We start from the raw sequence: 17,757 nt of genomic DNA on the forward strand, positions 1-17,757 counted from the left end.
GGGGGGGAGAGAGACGTGGGGGGGAGAGAGACGTGGGGGGGAGAGAGACGTGGGGGGGAGAGAGACGTGGGGGGGAGAGAGACGTGGGGGGGAGAGAGACGTGGGGGGGAGAGAGACGTGGGGGGGAGAGAGACGTGGGGGGGAGAGAGACAGGGGGGGGAGAGAGACGGGGGGGGGGAGAGAGACGGGGGGGGGAAGAGAGACGGGGGGGGGAAGAGAGACGGGGGGGGGAAGAGAGACGGGGGGGGGGGAAGAGAGACGGGGGGGGGGGAAGAGAGACGGGGGGGGAAGAGAGACGGGGTGGGGGGGGGGAAGAGAGACGGTGGGGGAAGAGAGACGGGGGGGGGGAGAGAGACGGGGGGGGGGAGAGAGACGGGGGGGGGGAGAGAGACGGGGGGGGGGGGGAAGAGAGACGGGGGGGGGAAGAGAGACGGGGGTGGGGGGAGAGAGACGGGGGGGTGAGAGAGACGGGGGGGAGAGAGAGACGGGGGGGGAGAGAGAGACGGGGGGGGGAGAGAGACGGGGGGGAGAGAGAGACGGGGGGGAGAGAGAGACGGGGGGGAGAGAGAGACGGGGGGGAGAGAGAGACGGGGGGGAGAGAGAGACGGGGGGGAGAGAGAGACGGGGGGGAGAGAGAGACGGGGGGGAGAGAGAGACGGGGGGGAGAGAGAGACGGGGGGGAGAGAGAGACGGGGGGGAGAGAGAGACGGGGGGGAGAGAGAGACGGGGGGGAGAGAGAGACGGGGGGGAGAGAGAGACGGGGGGGAGAGAGAGACGGGGGGGAGAGAGAGACGGGGGGGAGAGAGAGACGGGGGGGAGAGAGAGACGGGGGGGAGAGAGAGACGGGGGGGAGAGAGAGACGGGGGGGAGAGAGACGGGGGGGAGAGAGACGGAGGGGGGAGAGAGAGACGGAGGGGGGAGAGAGAGACGGAGGGGGGAGAGAGAGACGGGGGGGAGAGACGGCGGGGGAGAGAGACGGGGGGAGAGAGACGGGGGGGAGAGAGACGGGGAGGGAGAGTCGGGGAAGGCGAGTCGGGGAAGGCGAGTCGGGGAGGGAGAGTCGGGGAGGGAGAGTCGGGGAGGGAGAGTCAGGGAGGGAGAGTCAGGGAGGAACGGGGAGGGGGGAGAGAGACGGGGGAGGTGGAGACAGAGAGGGGAGGGAAGATACGGGGTGGGTGCGGAAAGAGACAGAAAACCAGTGACAGCGAGAGAGAGAAATCCAGAGAGAGCGCGAGAGCACGAAAGCATGAGACAGCGAGAGCGAAAACGTAAATGAGAGAGAACAAGAGACATCGCGAGAGAAAATAGGGTCAGAGAGACAGAGAACTGAGAGAGAGAGGCTTGATGGGGATCAGGGCGAGAGAGAGAGATGGTAGTTGGGGTGGGGTGGAATTGATCCAAGCGCAGGGAGGGGGCAAGAGGAGACAGCGGAACTGTGTTATCGGGTGGTCGGCAGAGTGAAGCAATCAATGTGTGGGGAGAAAGTGGGGGAGATACTTTGGGTTTGACTTTGGGTTGGGCAGTGGGTATTATACAGGGGCAGAGACTGTTTCAACAGGGCAGGTGACTGAGGTGTCAGTGCAGGAGAACTTTGGGGCCAGCGATCACAATGCTATTAGCTTTAAAATAGTGATGGAAAAGGATAGACCTGCTCTAAAAGTTGAAGTTCTGAACTGGAGGAAGGCCAATTTTGACGGTATTAGGCAAGAACTTTCAAAAGCTGATTGGGGGCAAATGTTCGCAGGTAAAGGAAAGGCTGCAAAATGGGAAGCCTTCAGAAATGAGGTAATGAGAGTCGAGACACAGTACATTCCTGTTAGAGTGAAAGGCAAGGCTGGTAGGTGTAGGGAATGCTGGATGACTAAAGAAATTGAGGTTTTAGTTAAGGAAAAGAAGGAAGCATATGTCAGGTATAGACAAGATAGATTGAATGAAAGAATCCTTAAGAGTATAAAGGCAGTAGGAGTATACTTCCAAAAGGGAAATCAGGATGGCAGAAATGGGACAGGAGATAGCTTTGGCAAATAAGGGTAAAGAGAATCCAAAGGGATTCTATAAATACATTAAGGACCAAAGGGTAAACAAGGGACGGAACAGGGCCCCTGAGGTCCAGCTTCAAGTTAACTTTCCATGGTACTACTGCAATATGGATTGTTACCTGATTTATACTTTGATTTCTGTTAGTCTTATGACTTAATTAACCTTTTTAAGAAAGGGCTGCAGAGGAACAATATTGGTCTAGTGATAGTACATGTAATGGCTGACAAATTTGTCTTACATCGGCTCATTGGATTGACTTGAGCTGCCTGAGAGACTCAAAAGGTCCCTTTTCACCAGGCCTTGTTTCTTTTCAATATCTTTTGGGGCGGCAGGTGGCTCACTGGTTAGCACTGCTGCCTCACAGCGCCAGGGACCCAGGTTCAATTCCAGCCTCATGCAACTGTCTGTGTGGAGTTTGCACATTCTCCCCGTGTCTGCATGGGTTTCCTCTGAGTGCTCCGGTTTCCTCCCACAGTCCAAAGATGTGCAGGTTAGGTGAATTGGCCATGCTAAATTGCCCATAGTGTTAGGTGCATTAGTCAGAGGGAAATGGGTCAGGTGTGGACTTGTTGATCCAAATGGCCTGTTTCCATACTGTAGGGAATCTCATCTAAAAATGAGCAAGGCACCCTATGCGTGGAACTACAGGAGGTTGGAGAAATACCAAATGAGTATTTTGCATCAGTGTTTACTGTGGAGGAAGACACAGAAGATATAGCATGTGGGAAAATAGACGGTGACATTTTGAAAAATGCCCATATTACAAAGGTGGTAGCGCTGAATGCTTTATTTATGAAAGCTGGTAAGGAAAAGCCATGGAACTATGGACCGGTGAGCCTGACATCAGTGGTAGGCAAGTTTGCTGGAAGGAATCCTGAGGAACAGGATTGGAAAGGCAAGGACTGATTAGGGATAGTCAGTATGGCTCTGTCTGTGAGAAATCGTGTCTCACTAACTTGACTTAGTTTTTTGAAGAAGTAACGAAGAGAATTGATGAGGTCAGAGCGGTGGACGTGATCGGTATGGACTTCAGTAAGGTATTCGACAAAGTTCCTCCTGGTAGACTGGTTAGCAAGGTTAGATCACATGGAATACAGGGAGAACTTGCCATTTGGATGCAGAACTGGCTCAAAGGGAGAAGACAGAGGGTAGTGGTCGAAAGTTGCTTTTCAGACTGGAGGCCTGTGACCAGTGGAGTGCCACAAAGATCGGTGCTGAGTCCACTGCTTTTTGTCATTTATATAAATGATTTGGATGTGAACATAGGAGGTACAGTTAGTAAGTTTGCAAATGACACCAAAATTGGAGGTGTTGGAGATAGTGAAGTTTACCTCAGATTCCAACGGGATCTTGATTAGATGGACCAATCTGCCGAGGAGTGGCAGATGGAGTTTAATTTAATACATGTGAGGTGCTGCATTTTGAAAAGGCAAATCAGGGCAGGATTTACACACTTAAATGGTAAGATCCTGGGTAGTGTTGCTGAACAAAGACTTTGGAGTGCAGGTTCATCGCTCCTTGAAAGTAGAGTCGCAGGTCGATAGGATAGTGATTTGGTATGCTTTCCTTTATTGGTCAGAGCATTGAGTACAGGAGTTGGGAAGTCATGTTGTCGCTGAACAGGACATTGGTTAGGCCACCTTTGGAATATTATGTGCAATTCTGGATTCCCTCAAGTTGTGAAATTTGAAAGGGTTCAGAAAAGATTTACAATTGTGTTGCCAGGGTTGGAGGATTAGATTAGATTAGATTCTCTACAGTTACATCCCCTCAGCCCAACCAGTCCACACTGACCCTCCGAAGAGTAACCCACCCAGATCCATTTCCCTCTGAATGATGCACCTAACACTCTGGACAATTTAGCATGGCCTTGGACTGTGGAAGGAGATCGGAGCACCTGGAGGAAACCCAAGCAGACATGGGGAGAATGTGCAAACTCCACATAGACAGTCACCCAAGACTGGAATCGAACATGGAACCCTGGTGCTATGAGACAGCAGTGCTAATCACTGAGCCTCCATGCTGCCCATCTGACCTACAGGATCTGAGCTACAAGGAGATGCTGAATAGGCTGGGGCTGTTCTCCCTGGATTGTCGGAGGCTGAGGGGTGACCTGGGGTGGGGGAGTTCAAAACTAGAAGGCATAGGTTTAGGGTGAGAGGGGAAAGATTTAAAAAGAGACCGGAGGGGCAACGTCTTCACGCAGAGGGTGGTGCGTGTATGGAATGAGCTGCCAGAGAAAGTGGTAGAGGCTGGTACAATTACAGCATTTAAAAGGCATTTGGATAGCTATGTGAATAGGAAGGGTCAACAGGGAAATGGGCCAAATGCTGACAAATAGGACTAGTTCAGGTTAGAATATCTGGCCAGCATGGAGGAGTTGGACCAAAGAGTCTGTTAAAGAGTCTGTTTGCATACTGTACATCGCTATGATCTATGATCTCACTGGACAGTAGAATGGGATTGAAGACCTAAATGGATTACTTTTGCTATTTTTAGACTCCCTTGGTATCCCAGTTTGTACTGTGTACAAACTCAAAAGTTTCAAGGACTGTTTCTAAATGGTGAGGGTAAAGCAGACTATTTGACTGCAGAGTGCATTATAGGCTAGCCTGGGTTTCACTCTTTTCACACAGGTATGCAATGCTCACAGTGGTAGTTCACAGCAATTCAAACTCAGCTCAGCAGATCATCACACCCCCACAATCTTGCCTCAACAGTCCATCAGTGAGAAACCTCAGTTATGAGGTAACTTGTAGAATTTGGAACTGTTTTCTTGACAGAAGAAAGTTGAGCAGAATTTTGATAGAAACTTTCAAAATCTTGAAAGGTCGGATAGAGTAAATAGAAATATACTGTTCCCACTTGTAAGAGGATGGAGAATCAGAGGGTTCACATTTAAAGTAAACTGCAAGAAAAGCAATGCAAAGTCAGAAAAAACGTTTTTGCACACTGAATGGTTGGACTCGAGAATGCACTGCCTGGAAGTGCATTAGATTATTATGAAAAGAAACAATGCATTTTATTAAAGGGAAAAATCCAAAGTGTTCAGAGATATGATGGGTCCTGACCTCCTCCTGCATTGTAATAATTCTGAGACTCCAATTCACCAATCGAAAATACTTCACAGCATTAAAATTATTAAAGTGCTCTGGTAAACAATGTCCTACCAGCAGCCACTTGGAAATGTGTTGAGCATGATGTGCCCACTGGCATTCTGTTGAATGTGTTTCAAATCTTGCCAGCAGGACATTGCTGAATGTAACTCCCTCTTACATCGCCCACAGTATAAAGTGGCCCAGTGCTCTGATGGTCTGAGGACATGTTTCCAGACTCTCACGAGGACTGAATCTAACAGTAGTAAACAGTCCATTGGTACAATCAGTGACCTTGCCTGCAGCACACAATAAGCCTGGCCGACCCTGGGCCAAGGCACAAGGCACCAGCTGTAACTGTTTGTGCATGGTCAGTCTCACCTGGCCAGACTCTGTGTGGCCTTTCGCAAAGCTTCCTGCTTCTTGGTTCTGTTCTTGGCAGCGACCTCATTGACCATTTTTAGGCCTAGCCTCTCTCTGCGGCCTGGTTCGAGAATCTGGTCAGAAGGAGAGACACTCTGGGTCAGAGGGAAACCAATCACAGTAATTAAATAGATAGTTTCTTGAAGTGGCTGGTTCATTATTCTTGTCAATGTCAGTACCCTAGAAAAGCTCAGCCACAGTTCACCAGAGAGAGAATCCACCTGCTACAAAGTTCAAAGGCCAACTGTTTGGAGACAAGTCTCAGCTTTCAATATTATGACGGATGGCAAAGCTGTCACAGCTCACACTGATCATACCAGCTTTGACATCAATCTACTTAGGGGAAGCTGAAGGGAAACTGGGCTCCATTACCAACACATTGAAACAATGAAACTCCAATCTCAATATATTCACATCACCTCATACAGGAGCAATAATAAAGCAACTGAGAGCAATTTGAAATAAATAAAACCAAATTGCTGGAGACACATAAAAACTTGAGCAACACCACAGGAAAAATGGAGCAAATGCATCAGATAGATAATTGTCTATTCTGAAAACTACATACTTTCGTTTTTGTTTGCTTTTATTATAACAGTAACCAGTCAGACTGCACAAAACTGCAGAGCTCATGTGTCAGACTAAAAGGGTGTTGCTGTCAGAGGGGGTGGATTTTGGAGTGGAAAGGGGGGGGTTGGGTGTTGGGTCGTGAGGTGGTGAGGGGCTGTCAGATTGCAAAGGGGGTCGTACTGCGAGGGGAAGGTTGGATTGCGAGGTGAGGAGGTCAGATTGTGAGGTGAGTGTGTCGGACTGTGAGGAGGGTGGGGGTCAGACTGTGTGAAGGATCAGTCTGAGAGTGTCCAGCTGTGAAGGGGTCAGTCTCAGAAGGTGTCAGACAGTGAAGGTCCATGTCCTAGAGCAGGCCAATAGGGGATATGGGATGAAGGATTGTCTGTCCTGACTGCAGGCCCCCCCCCGCCTGGTCTATTCTATTTACCTTAAATGCTGGTCCTGGCGTCCTGTCCACAGGAGGACTTTCTGAGCTCTCCAGACGGAATGGAGTGCCTTCAATCTCACCCCATGTCATCATTGGGGAGTCATTCACACCTACAGGTACACAAGATGCAATCAATAGCCTTTCATGCTTGGTTACAAAATGTATTTTGTGGTGCAGACATGGTTTCCCAATCTCTGGGCCAGGAGGCCCTGGATCAAGTCCCACCTGCCCTGGGGATGTTATGTCTGAACAGATTGATTAAATAACTACATTCAGGCAAAGGAAATGGTATAAAGGTAATGTTGCTGGATTAAGCATAGAGGCTGGGGTAAAACTCTCAGGACACAAATTCAAAGTTAACTGTGGTACTTGATAGAAATTGCTAGGCCACAGGATCCACATGAGTCACAGCTTGCTTCGGCAGCTGGACAGGACTGCTGCAAATGCTGTCTTACAGTTCTGATGGAGGATCACTTGACCTGAAAAATAACTCTGATTTCTCCCCACAGATGCTGCTAGATTTGCTCAGCTTTTCCAGCAATTCCTGCTTTTGCTTCTGATTTACAGCATCCACAATTCTTTCAGTTTCTTACCTTAACAGGGGTTGAGTGTTGTGCATAAGCCAACTGGTGGCCACAATGCTGTGGTACCAGCTGGTACCTTTGACCTCTCCCCCGACTCTGTCACAAAAATTCAGAAGTTGTTGGTCAACTTTTTCTGGGACAAGGTGGTGCACTGGATCACTGCAAACGTTTGGAGTCTGCTCATTAAGGAGAGCCATCAGTTGCTGGTGCACCTCATGTTATGGACCAGGCTATACCCCCCTCAAAATATTTTAAAAAGGTAGCCATGACCCAACATTTTTCTTATTTTAAAAGCAGATGTGAAGTGGCTATTCCACGTGTGATGCAGCTGGTCAAACCACTCCGTTTTAAGCAAAACATAAGTTATTTAAACACAACAGTTGAAACACAAACAAAAGAAAATGGAATTTAGAATAACTTAATTATTGGAAAACTTAACCAACCCTTACAAAAACTTAACTAAGGAGCCGTTCCAATCCAGTAACATCCCATAAACACAACCCTTGGCATCAAAGTAAATTTAACACAGGTTCTGCCGACAGGGGAGAACAACTTTCCAAGTGATTTCAGAGAGAAAAGTCAGTCAGGAATCATCTGCTGTAGCTGCAACCTTTTCCTGGACACGAGCATCTTGTAACTGCCACAGCTAAACCAAACGAGAAAAAAATCTGAACTGGGAGAACTGACCACTATCCTGCCAGTGTTAAACTAGAAATTTCTTCACCTCTGCCTTTATGACTACTCTTGAAAAAAAAGACAAAGAACAAAATAACCTTTTTAAAGTGACAGCACTGTCACACTTGGACCCTGCACAGATACCTTTACATTGGACCTCTTCCCTGGCAATGCATTTCTTTTGAGTTATTTAGATTCAAAACGTTAGCTTGTTCTCTCGCCATGGATGCTGCTTGACCTGCTGTGATCTCCAGCATTGTGTTTTCAGTACAGATTCCAGCATCTGCAATAATTTTCTCCTCAATTATAATATGCTGCTCCTGTTTAGGGTCTCCCTCGAGATACTACCTATATTACCAAACCTGATCAATATCTGGAACATGATCGACTCAGACCTTCCCACCACCAGGAAAGGCAGCAATCATCAGAGAACCACTGATCAGGAATCAGCACCTCCTTCATCACAAGTTTGAGTGTCTGGTGGAAGGGATGGACGTGGCTGCGGGACTGATCAGAATCAGGAATGTGGAGGTTGTTTAGGGAGCATTTGCTGCATGTGCTGGAAGGCAAGGAAGGGCTGGTAGTGTGAAGGAACCTTGGATGATAAGAGATATAGAACATCTACTCAAGAGGAAGAAGGAAGCTTACTTAAGCTTGAGGTAGGATTAAGGAAAACCCCAAGACATTCTACACTTATGTGAAGAACAAGAAGATGGCCAGTGTGAGGCTATCAGGGATAGTGGAGGAAACTTGTACCTGGAGTTGAAGGAGGTAGGGGAGGTCCTTAATGAATACTCTGCTTCAGTCTTCACCAGTGAGAGGGACCTGTTTGTGACGACAGTGTGAAACAGACTAATACTCTCAAATAGGTTGATGTTAAGGAGAAGGATGTGCTGGAAATTTTGAACATGAGGATAGATAAGTCCCCTTGGCCAGACGGGATATACCCTAGGTTACTACAGGAAGCAAGGAAAGAAACTGCTGCACCTTTGGTGATGATCTTTGCATCCTCACTTCCACTGGAGTAGTACCAGATGATTGGAAGGTGGCAAATGTTATTCACTTGTTCAAGAAAGGGAATTGGGGTAACCCTGGGAATTACAGACCAGACAGTCTTACGTCAGTGGTGGGCAAATTATTGAAGAGGATTCTGAGAGACAGGATTTATGATTATTTGGTCATGCCTCACAAGCCTTATTGAATTCTTTGAGGATGTGACAAAACACACTGATGAAGGTAGAGCAGTGGATGTGGTGCATACGGATTTTCGCAAGGTATTTGATAAGGTTCCCCATGGTAAGTTAATTCAGAAAGTAAGGAGGCATGGGATATATGGAAATTTGGCTATGTGGATACAGAATTGGCTGCCCCATAGAAGACAGAGGGTGGTTGTAGATGGAAAGTATTCAGCCTGGTGTTCGATGACCAGTGGTGTCCCGCAGCGATCTGTTCTTGGACCTCTGTTTTTTTTTATAAATGACTTGGATGAGAAAATGAAAGGATGGGTTAGTAAATTTGCCAATGACAAGAAAATCGGTGGAGTTATGGATAGCGTGGTGGGCTGTTGTGGTTACAAAGGGACATTGACAGCATGAAGGCTGGTGTGAGAAGTGGCAAACTGAGTTCATAGAACATAGAACATAGAAGAATACAGCGCAGTACAGGCCCTTTGGCCCTCGATGTTGCGCCGATCCAAGCCCACTTAACCTATACTAACCCACTATCCTCCATATGCCTATCCAATGCCCGCTTAAATGCCCATAAAGAGGGAGAGTCCACCACTGCTACTGGCAGGGCATTCCATGAACTCACAACTCGCTGAGTAAAGAACCTACCCCTAACATCTGTCCTATACCTACCCCCCCTTAATTTAAAGCTATGCCCCCTTGTAATACCCGACTCCATACGCGGGAAAAGGTTCACACTGTCAACCCTATCTAACCCCCTGATCATCTTGTACACCTCAATCAAGTCACCCCTAAACCTTCTTTTCTCTAATGAAAACAGCCCCAAGTGTCTCAGTCTTTCCTCATACGATCTTCCTTCCATACCAGGCAACATCCTGGTAAACCTCCTCTGCACCCGTTCCAGTGCCTCCACATCCTTCCTATAGTATGGCGACCAAAACTGCACACAATATTCCAGATGCGGCCGCACCAGAGTCTTATACAACTGCATCATGACCTCAGGACTCCGGAACTCAATTCCTCTACCAATAAAAGCCAGTACGCCATATGCCTTCCTCACCGCACTATTTACCTGGGTGGCAACTTTCAGAGATCTGTGTACATGGACACCAAGATCCCTCTGCTCATCCACACTACCAAGTATCCGACCATTAGCCCAGTACCCCATCTTTTTGTTATTCTTCCCAAAGTGAATCACCTCACACTTAGCTACATTGAATTCCATTTGCCACCTTTCTGCCCAGCTCTGCAGCTTCTCTATATCCTGCTGTAACCTGCCACATCCTTCCTCACTGTCAACAACTCCTCCGACTTTCGTATCATCCGCAAACTTGCTCACCCAACCTTCTAACCCCTCTTCCAGGTCATTTATAAAAATGACAAACAGCAATGGTCCCAAAACAGATCCTTGCGGAATACCGCTAGTGACGGCACACCATGAAGAAACTTTGCCATCAACTACTACCCTCTGTCTTCTTCCATCCAGCTAATTCCTAATCCAAACCTCCAACTCACCCTCAATGCCAAATCTCCGTATTTTCTGCAGTAGCCTACCATGGGGAACCTTATCAAACGCCTTACTAAAATCCATATATACCACATCTACCGCTTTCCTCTCATCAACCTCCTTCGTCACCTTTTCAAAGAATTCAATAAGGTTTGTGAGACACGACCTGCCCTTCACAAAACCATGCTGACTATCCTTGATCACATTATTCCTATCCAGATGTGCATAAATCCTATCCCTTACAATTCTCTCTAAGACTTTGCCCACAACAGAAGTGAGACTCACCGGCCTATAGTTACTAGGGTTATCCCTACTCCCCTTTTTGAACAAGGGAACCACATTTGCTATCCTCCAGTCTTCTGGCACTACTCCTGTAGACAAAGAGGACATAAAAATCAAGGCCAATGGCTCTGCAATCCCCTCTCTTGCTTCCCAGAGAATCCTAGGATAAATGCCATCAGGCCCAGGGGACTTATCTATTTTCACCTTTTCCAGGATTTCCAACACCTCTTCTCTACATACCTCAAAGCCATCCATTCTACTTATTTGTGACTCAGTATTCACATCGACGACAATGCCCTGTTCCTGAGTAAATACTGAAGAAAAGTATTCATTCAGTGTCTCCCCAATCTCTTCCGCCTCCACACGCAACTTCCCACTACTATCCTTGACTGGACCTATTCCTACCCTAGTCATTCTTTTATTCCTAACATACCTATAGAAAGCCTTAGGGTTTTCCCTAATCCTACCGACTAAGGACCTTTCATGTCCCCTCCTTGCTGCTCTTAGCTCTCTCTTCAGGTCCTTCCTGGCTACCCTATAACTCTCAATCGCCCCAATTGAACCTTCACGTCTCATCTTGAGATAGGCCGCCCTCTTCCATTTAACAAGGGATTCCAATTCCTTATTAAACCACGGCTCCCTCGCACGACTCTTTCCTCCCTGCCTGACAGGTACATAATTATCAAGGACACTCAATAGTTGCTCCTTGAACAAGCTCCACATATCATTTACACTCTTGCCTTGGAGTCTACTTTTCCAAGCCACACATCCTAAGTCATGCCTCACCGCATCATAATTTCCCTGACCCCAGCTATAACTCTTGCCCTGTAGTACACACTTATGCCTCTCCATCACTAGAGTAAAAGTCACCGAATTATGGTCACTATCCCCAAAGTGCTCACCTACCTCTAATTCTAACACCTGGCCTGGTTCGTTACCCAGAACCAAATCCAGTATGGCCTCACCTCTTGTTGGCCTGTCTACATATTTTTTTTTTTCTCTTGAGGGTTTCCGGACACAATATGTAGACAACCTAGAAAAATGTGAATTGATTCATTTTGGAAGGTCAAATTTGAATGCTGAATACAGGGTTAAAGGTGAGATTCTTGGCAGTGTGGAGTAAAAGCGGTATCTTGGTGTCAACGTCCACAGATCCCTCAAAGTTGCCACCCAAGTTGATTGGGTTGTCAAGAAGGCGTATGGTCTGTTGGCCTTCATTAACAGGGGGGATTGAGTTTAAGAGCTGCGAGGTTCTACATTAGCTCTACAAAACCCTAGTTAGACCACACTTGGAATATTGTGTTCAGTTCCGGTTATCCCATTATAGAAAGGATGTGGAAGCTTTAGAGAGGGTGCAGAGGAGATTTACCAGAATGCTACCTGGACTGGAGGGCATATCTTATTAAGAAAGGCGGAGGGTGCTAGGGCTTTTCTCACTGGAGAAAGAAGGATGAGAGGTCACTTGATAGAACTGTACAAGATGATGGGAGGCATAAAAGGTCTGCACAACATCGAGGGTCGAAGGGTCTGTACTGTTCTATGCTCTATGTGCAGGGTGGCAGGGGGCTGGACTGGATGCTACTGCAGGAGTTGGTAAACAGAGTGGGGTGGGCATCCAGCTCACCGCCAATGCCTTCCATTGCCTGCAGATGGCAATGCTTGGACCCAACATCGAGCACCAAATGGAGGGTGCCCAGTGAACTGTATCAACGCAGGAGTCCTCCCATTTTCCATCAAGGAGTTACGGTGAAGGATGTTGCATATAGCAGTCCCGTGTAACTGCAGATTAAGGTGGCTCACCGATTCCAAGCCCAACTGCTTACTTTGTCATGCTGTGGGGTCTGATGACATGTATATTGGTTATGGAATATTTCACTATGCTTAATTATTTAAAAAACCTGTTACTGATGTGTTAGTTGGCACTTCAGCCCCATTCTCCTGATCCTTGGGCACCCAGTAGGGAGCCAAGCAAGTCAGATGCACTCTGCATGCATCTCCCCTTGGGTCTGGCTGAATTAACAGTAAAACATGGAGGAGGTCCTAATTCCCAACTTCCTGCCCCTCTTTTGTGGCTATGTCCATGCCGAGAAGTCCTCAGAGTGAGAGACATGGACTCCATCAACACTCAAGAGGTATTTAGAGAGAGGGGGACACAACAGCAGCTGGAGTGCATTATTGCTCCCTGAAACTCCATTTTCATTTAGGCCCTCCCTCTCTTCCTGTCCTTCCTTCACTTTTGTAATTGTTGGAGTGCCTCTGGGAGAAATTGCTTATTAACTAATTGTTTAGTAGATTATTTGGGTGATTTGGTGATGGCTTTTACAAGAAAAAAAGAAAACTGGTGGCAGAGGGCTGTTGTAGCACAGTTATCGTGTCCCTGCCTCAGGGCTAGGAGGCCAAGGTTAAAACCCCACTGCTCTAGCTGTGTGGGTCATAACGTGTCTGAACAGGTTGATAACAAATATCTAGCTGGTTACAAATTACTGCTACACACACACTATTTTTGGCAGGCATTCTCTGCTCCTGAGCATACTGACTCATCGGAAGATGGCCATTGTTCAAGTTTCAATACTTGAGCACAAAACGCAGACCAAAAGATTATGCAGAACCAAGGCAATGTTGGAGGGTCAATGCTGAGGGAGCACCGCACTGTGAGAGGGCTTGTTTTGAGGGATATTGTGCTGTCAGACTGAGTCCTATAGGAGACCAGAAGACCTAAAATTCCTGTTCAAGTAGACATATATGTTCCCCTGACAACTGTGTAAAGTGTTTCCTGGATTTGCATTTTAACATTTCAGTCATGTCCAAGGCAGAGTACAGTACTCAAGCAATCATTTGTTTGCTGCGTACAGGATCTTGTTGTCATCCATGTCCATGTAATAATAACTGCACTTCCAGTGAAGTCTTCTAGAGCATCTGAGTGAAGTATGAGGGGCCCTCAGTCAAAGAGTCATAAGGGTGTACAGCACGGAAAAAGACCATTTGGTCTAAATTGTCCAAGCCGGCCAGATATCCTAATAAATCTAGGTCCATTTGCCAGCATTTGGCCCATATCCTTCTAAACCCTTCCTATTCATATACCCATCCAGATGCTCTTTAAGTGTTGCAATTGTACCAGCCTCCATGACTTCTTCTAGCAGCTCATTCTATGCATACACCACCCTCTGCATGATAAAGTTGTCCCTTAGGTCCCTTTTAAATCTTTCCCTTTAGTTTTGGATTCCCCCACTCTAGGGAAAAGATCTTGTTTATTTATCCTATCCATGCCCCTCATGATTTTATAAACCTCTATGAGGTCACCCTCAGCCTCTGACGCTCCAGGGAAAACAGCCCCATCCTATTCAGCCTCTCCCTACAGCTCAAATCCTCCAACCTGGCAACATCCTTGTAAATCTTTTCTGAACCCTTTCAAGTTTCCCAACGTCACTCCTGTAGTAGGGAGAACAGAACTGCACACATTATTCCAAAAGTGGCCTAACCAATGTCCTGTACAGCCGCAACATAACCTCCCAACTCCTATACTCAATGCACTGACCAATAAAGGCAAGCATACCAAATGACCTTTTCATTATCCCCCAACCTTCCTGTGATTCCACTTTCACTTGAACTTGCACTCAAAGGTCTCTTTGTTCAGCAACACTCCCCAGGACCTAACCATTAAGGTGTATAACTGCCCTGATTTGCCTTTCCAAAATGCAGCACCTCACATTTATCTAGATTAAACTCCACCGGCCATCCCCCTTCTGTGAAATTGGCAACATATTGGTTCTTACCTGGCGCCGGTGAAGGAGTCCGTACAAAACCATAGCCATTGACTTTGGGCGAATCCTGCGGGATAAGCTCCTTCCCATCAGGCCCTACTTTGCCCTGTTTAAACTTCAAAATAAAAGTAGTAACTGTCAGTCAGTGAACACACAGCCATAATAGGGATATCCTAGCTCAAGGATCTCCTAGAGTAAACGAGACACTGCTCCACGTGACACTCAGACTATGGCCTGTGTCATGGGGTGAGGGCTAGACCGAAATTCAATAATCAGGCCCCAAGGAGCTCGCTGCTCTTGGGAGCCAGGAAAGGGATCCTGGGCTTGGAGCAGCACTAAGGCCTGTGATTTCTGTCCCTGACTGGCCACAGATATGAATCTCCAACCCATTTCTTTACAATTTATGCTTTACACAAGAATCAGAACTCAGGCAGCCAAGGGCTGAGGCACTGAGGACCATTGGAGGAGGAGGAAAGTGAAGGAGAAAGTTAGGAGTTGGGTGCAGGCACCTACTAGAGGTGGTAATTATGGTGAGTTATTGGAAAAGCTACATAGTGGAGGGGTCTAACATTGAAAAAGGGTTGATTTATATACCTGTGCATTGAGAGCGGCTGCTTGCTGTAGCTGGGACTTGCTCAGGGCTCGACTAAATGGATCACCTTGGAAACGGGTATTTTTGTGAACTACCTCACGAGGTTTCTTGAAGAGCTCATCATCCTTCACTCCTGCAAAACAAACAGACTGCAGCAGTCAGCATGTGAAGTGGGAAGCAGCTGGTGTCAGGGGGGAGCACAGGAAAAAGACCTTCTCCTCAGTCCCATGGCTGCATGGGAGAAGGACTGTCCAGACTCCATCATGGGAAGCACGGCAGTGGAATCCAAGCTAAAACAAATCACAGGCAACTTTCCACCAGCTTTTCCAGGGCAATTAGGTGTGGCCAATAAATGCTGGCCCAGCCAGTGAAGCCCACATCCTGTGAAAGAATAAGAAAAGGCTGCAGTCAGATTGTCCAGCTCAGGACACTTTGCAGCTTTGTTATCTGGCAGATCTGATCATATTAGTCCACTGCTCAAACTGAGTGAATGAATGGAGCAGGTTGGGAAATTCACCACCAGAGTCCACAAAGCACAGGATTTGGCTTTACAGAAACACAGCATGCAGCCTGGACAACAGACCTTGCCAAGCCTTCAGCACCCAATCACAAAAGCTGGAAGTTTCATTCCACTTTAAGTGGTAGCACTCCTGTTATAGATCAGGTGATGCAATAAGGCAGGGAAACAATGGAAATACTATACACCCATTTTGTTACACCACACCTTTTTAAATTCATTTGTGGGAAGTGGGTTTTGCTGGTAAGACCAGTATTTACTATCGACCCCTAATTACCTTTCAGAAAGCAATGGTGAGTGATCTCATTGAGCTGTTGCAGTCCACATGGTGGTAGCTGTATCCATAGGGCTGTTGGGAGGGAGTTATAAATATATTCATGTGTGACAGTTACAGTTCCAAGAACTGTTCTCCAACTGAGGTGGAAGGCGACATACCCTGGGCTCATTTACGACAAGGAGTTAATCAAGACCATTGGACAACTGGTAACCACCCTCCTCTCCCCTCCCTACTGAACTGTATTCAGAGCATGGCCCTATGACGATCAATGTCTCCTGTGTTCCTTAGTACTCCACCCCTCAGTAACACCAGTCTTCTCATTTCAGGGTATCATTCAGGTTTTATTCACAACTGCAAGAAACTTAAGCAACTTTCAAAATATACAATATGCAAAACCATCTGAGGTACAGTGAGGCAGGGCTGTTGGCAAATGATCACTAATGCACCAAGACCAGTCCTTTCTCACTTTCATTTTATATTGCCACTTTGCTTGGAAACAGCAATACTGTCAAACTCCATGTACTGAATCATTCTGGTCAGCGGGAAGGGGTTTCACTTTTCTTCCTTGACTTACACCTTTCTCCCTCCAAGTGTCTCAGCAAAGCTCTGTTGCTCCTATATTCTGTCAAGTCTCTGACCGCTCAGGATATTTTTCCTGACCTACATCAGTATTATCTCTCTCTCAGTCAGTACCGACAATGACAGTGGCATTGTTCCTCCGTCCAGTAACTATCAAATGACAAAATGTTCATCCAATCATACACCAATATTCAGTGTGACTCCCTCTCCATTCTGAGACTGTCCTATGACCTCATTGCTATACTGGTGGGCATCAGCACCCAGAGCAACTCAACAGGATAGCAACATCCACACTAGGCAGGATGAATGAATGAGGCATCAGTCTGCTTCTTACCTTCCGGGTAATACATCAGATCATTCTTGGCTTTATACTCCCAGGTCTCCACGCCTGCTTTTCCAGCTGTGATGGCATGGAACTTGGATGATGGCAGTGCCAGCATTTCTTCATGGTGCTGTAACAAGAAACCATGACACAGACATTCTTGGATAAGTGATAGACGAGAGACCAGTGTACAATCCCGCATTACACTGCGACACTTGGGGGCCAGGGGGGTGGGTTGCCCAGTTACATTTCAGGTAACCATGTAGCAAAAAGATGGTATCTCCCATACCCGAGTTGCCCTCAGCTCCATCGCCACTGACAGATTCTAGGTACATATATTATTGGTATAATCACAGGAGGCAGTCTGTTTATTCCAGGCCTGTTTAAAACTTTGAAAAGTCAGGCTTCTGCACAACTGAAGCAACATGCCTTGCTGTGGGGGAAATCAAGATAAACTGAACCAACATCCCTCAGACAAGTGTGGAAGGCACAGTGTTGGACACGGTGGTTTCTGTTCATGAAGAGGCAACACCACTGGTCTGCAACTCCCATTACCACCTACTAATTTACCAGAGATCTTGTTGCCTACGTTGAGGCATCCATAAGCTGAGCAAAGAGAATAGGGTATGCAATTAAAACAGGACAAGTGGTCATACCTGCTTTGATTTTTCCTCAGCATCATATAGCCACACATGTTTGATTCTGTTCCTCTCTTCAGCAATCTCGATGATCTGATTGAAGGAGGCATTGTCCTCACTCGTGCTTCTGCCCAGGAAAGTATCCAGGGTCGGAAGCTCTTTCTCTTCCTTCTTCCTGTCCTTCTCTCCTGGAAAGAAACAGAGCAATTCCTGTCACTCTAAGGTGGATATGGGCACTGAGCTTAGCACTTTAATGCACCATGATTCCTTTATTACCACTC

General features: G+C 47.0%; 1 protein-coding gene across 2 annotated transcripts in view; it reads right to left on the reverse strand.

Moving 5' to 3' along the window:
- Window positions 1-17,757, reverse strand: part of ess2 (ess-2 spliceosome associated protein) — a 78,904-nt gene that overhangs the window by 23,333 nt on the left and 37,814 nt on the right. Inside the window, exons 4-9 of one of the 2 annotated variants that reach the window (XM_043716170.2) lie at window positions 17,495-17,664; window positions 16,851-16,968; window positions 15,146-15,276; window positions 14,564-14,666; window positions 6,556-6,665; window positions 5,517-5,632 (exon numbers count right to left, since the gene is read on the reverse strand). In XM_043716170.2, the coding sequence (XP_043572105.1) occupies window positions 5,517-5,632; window positions 6,556-6,665; window positions 14,564-14,666; window positions 15,146-15,276; window positions 16,851-16,968; window positions 17,495-17,664 (748 nt within the window). The remainder of the gene's footprint in view (window positions 1-5,516; window positions 5,633-6,555; window positions 6,666-14,563; window positions 14,667-15,145; window positions 15,277-16,850; window positions 16,969-17,494; window positions 17,665-17,757) is intronic. The other variant, XM_043716171.2, reaches the window with a different exon arrangement.

This window comes from Chiloscyllium plagiosum, unplaced genomic scaffold (genome assembly GCF_037043375.1).
Source record: "Chiloscyllium plagiosum isolate Xiang-an unplaced genomic scaffold, Cpla_swu_hap1 HiC_scaffold_24, whole genome shotgun sequence".
NCBI classification, from domain to species: Eukaryota; Metazoa; Chordata; class Chondrichthyes; order Orectolobiformes; family Hemiscylliidae; genus Chiloscyllium; species Chiloscyllium plagiosum.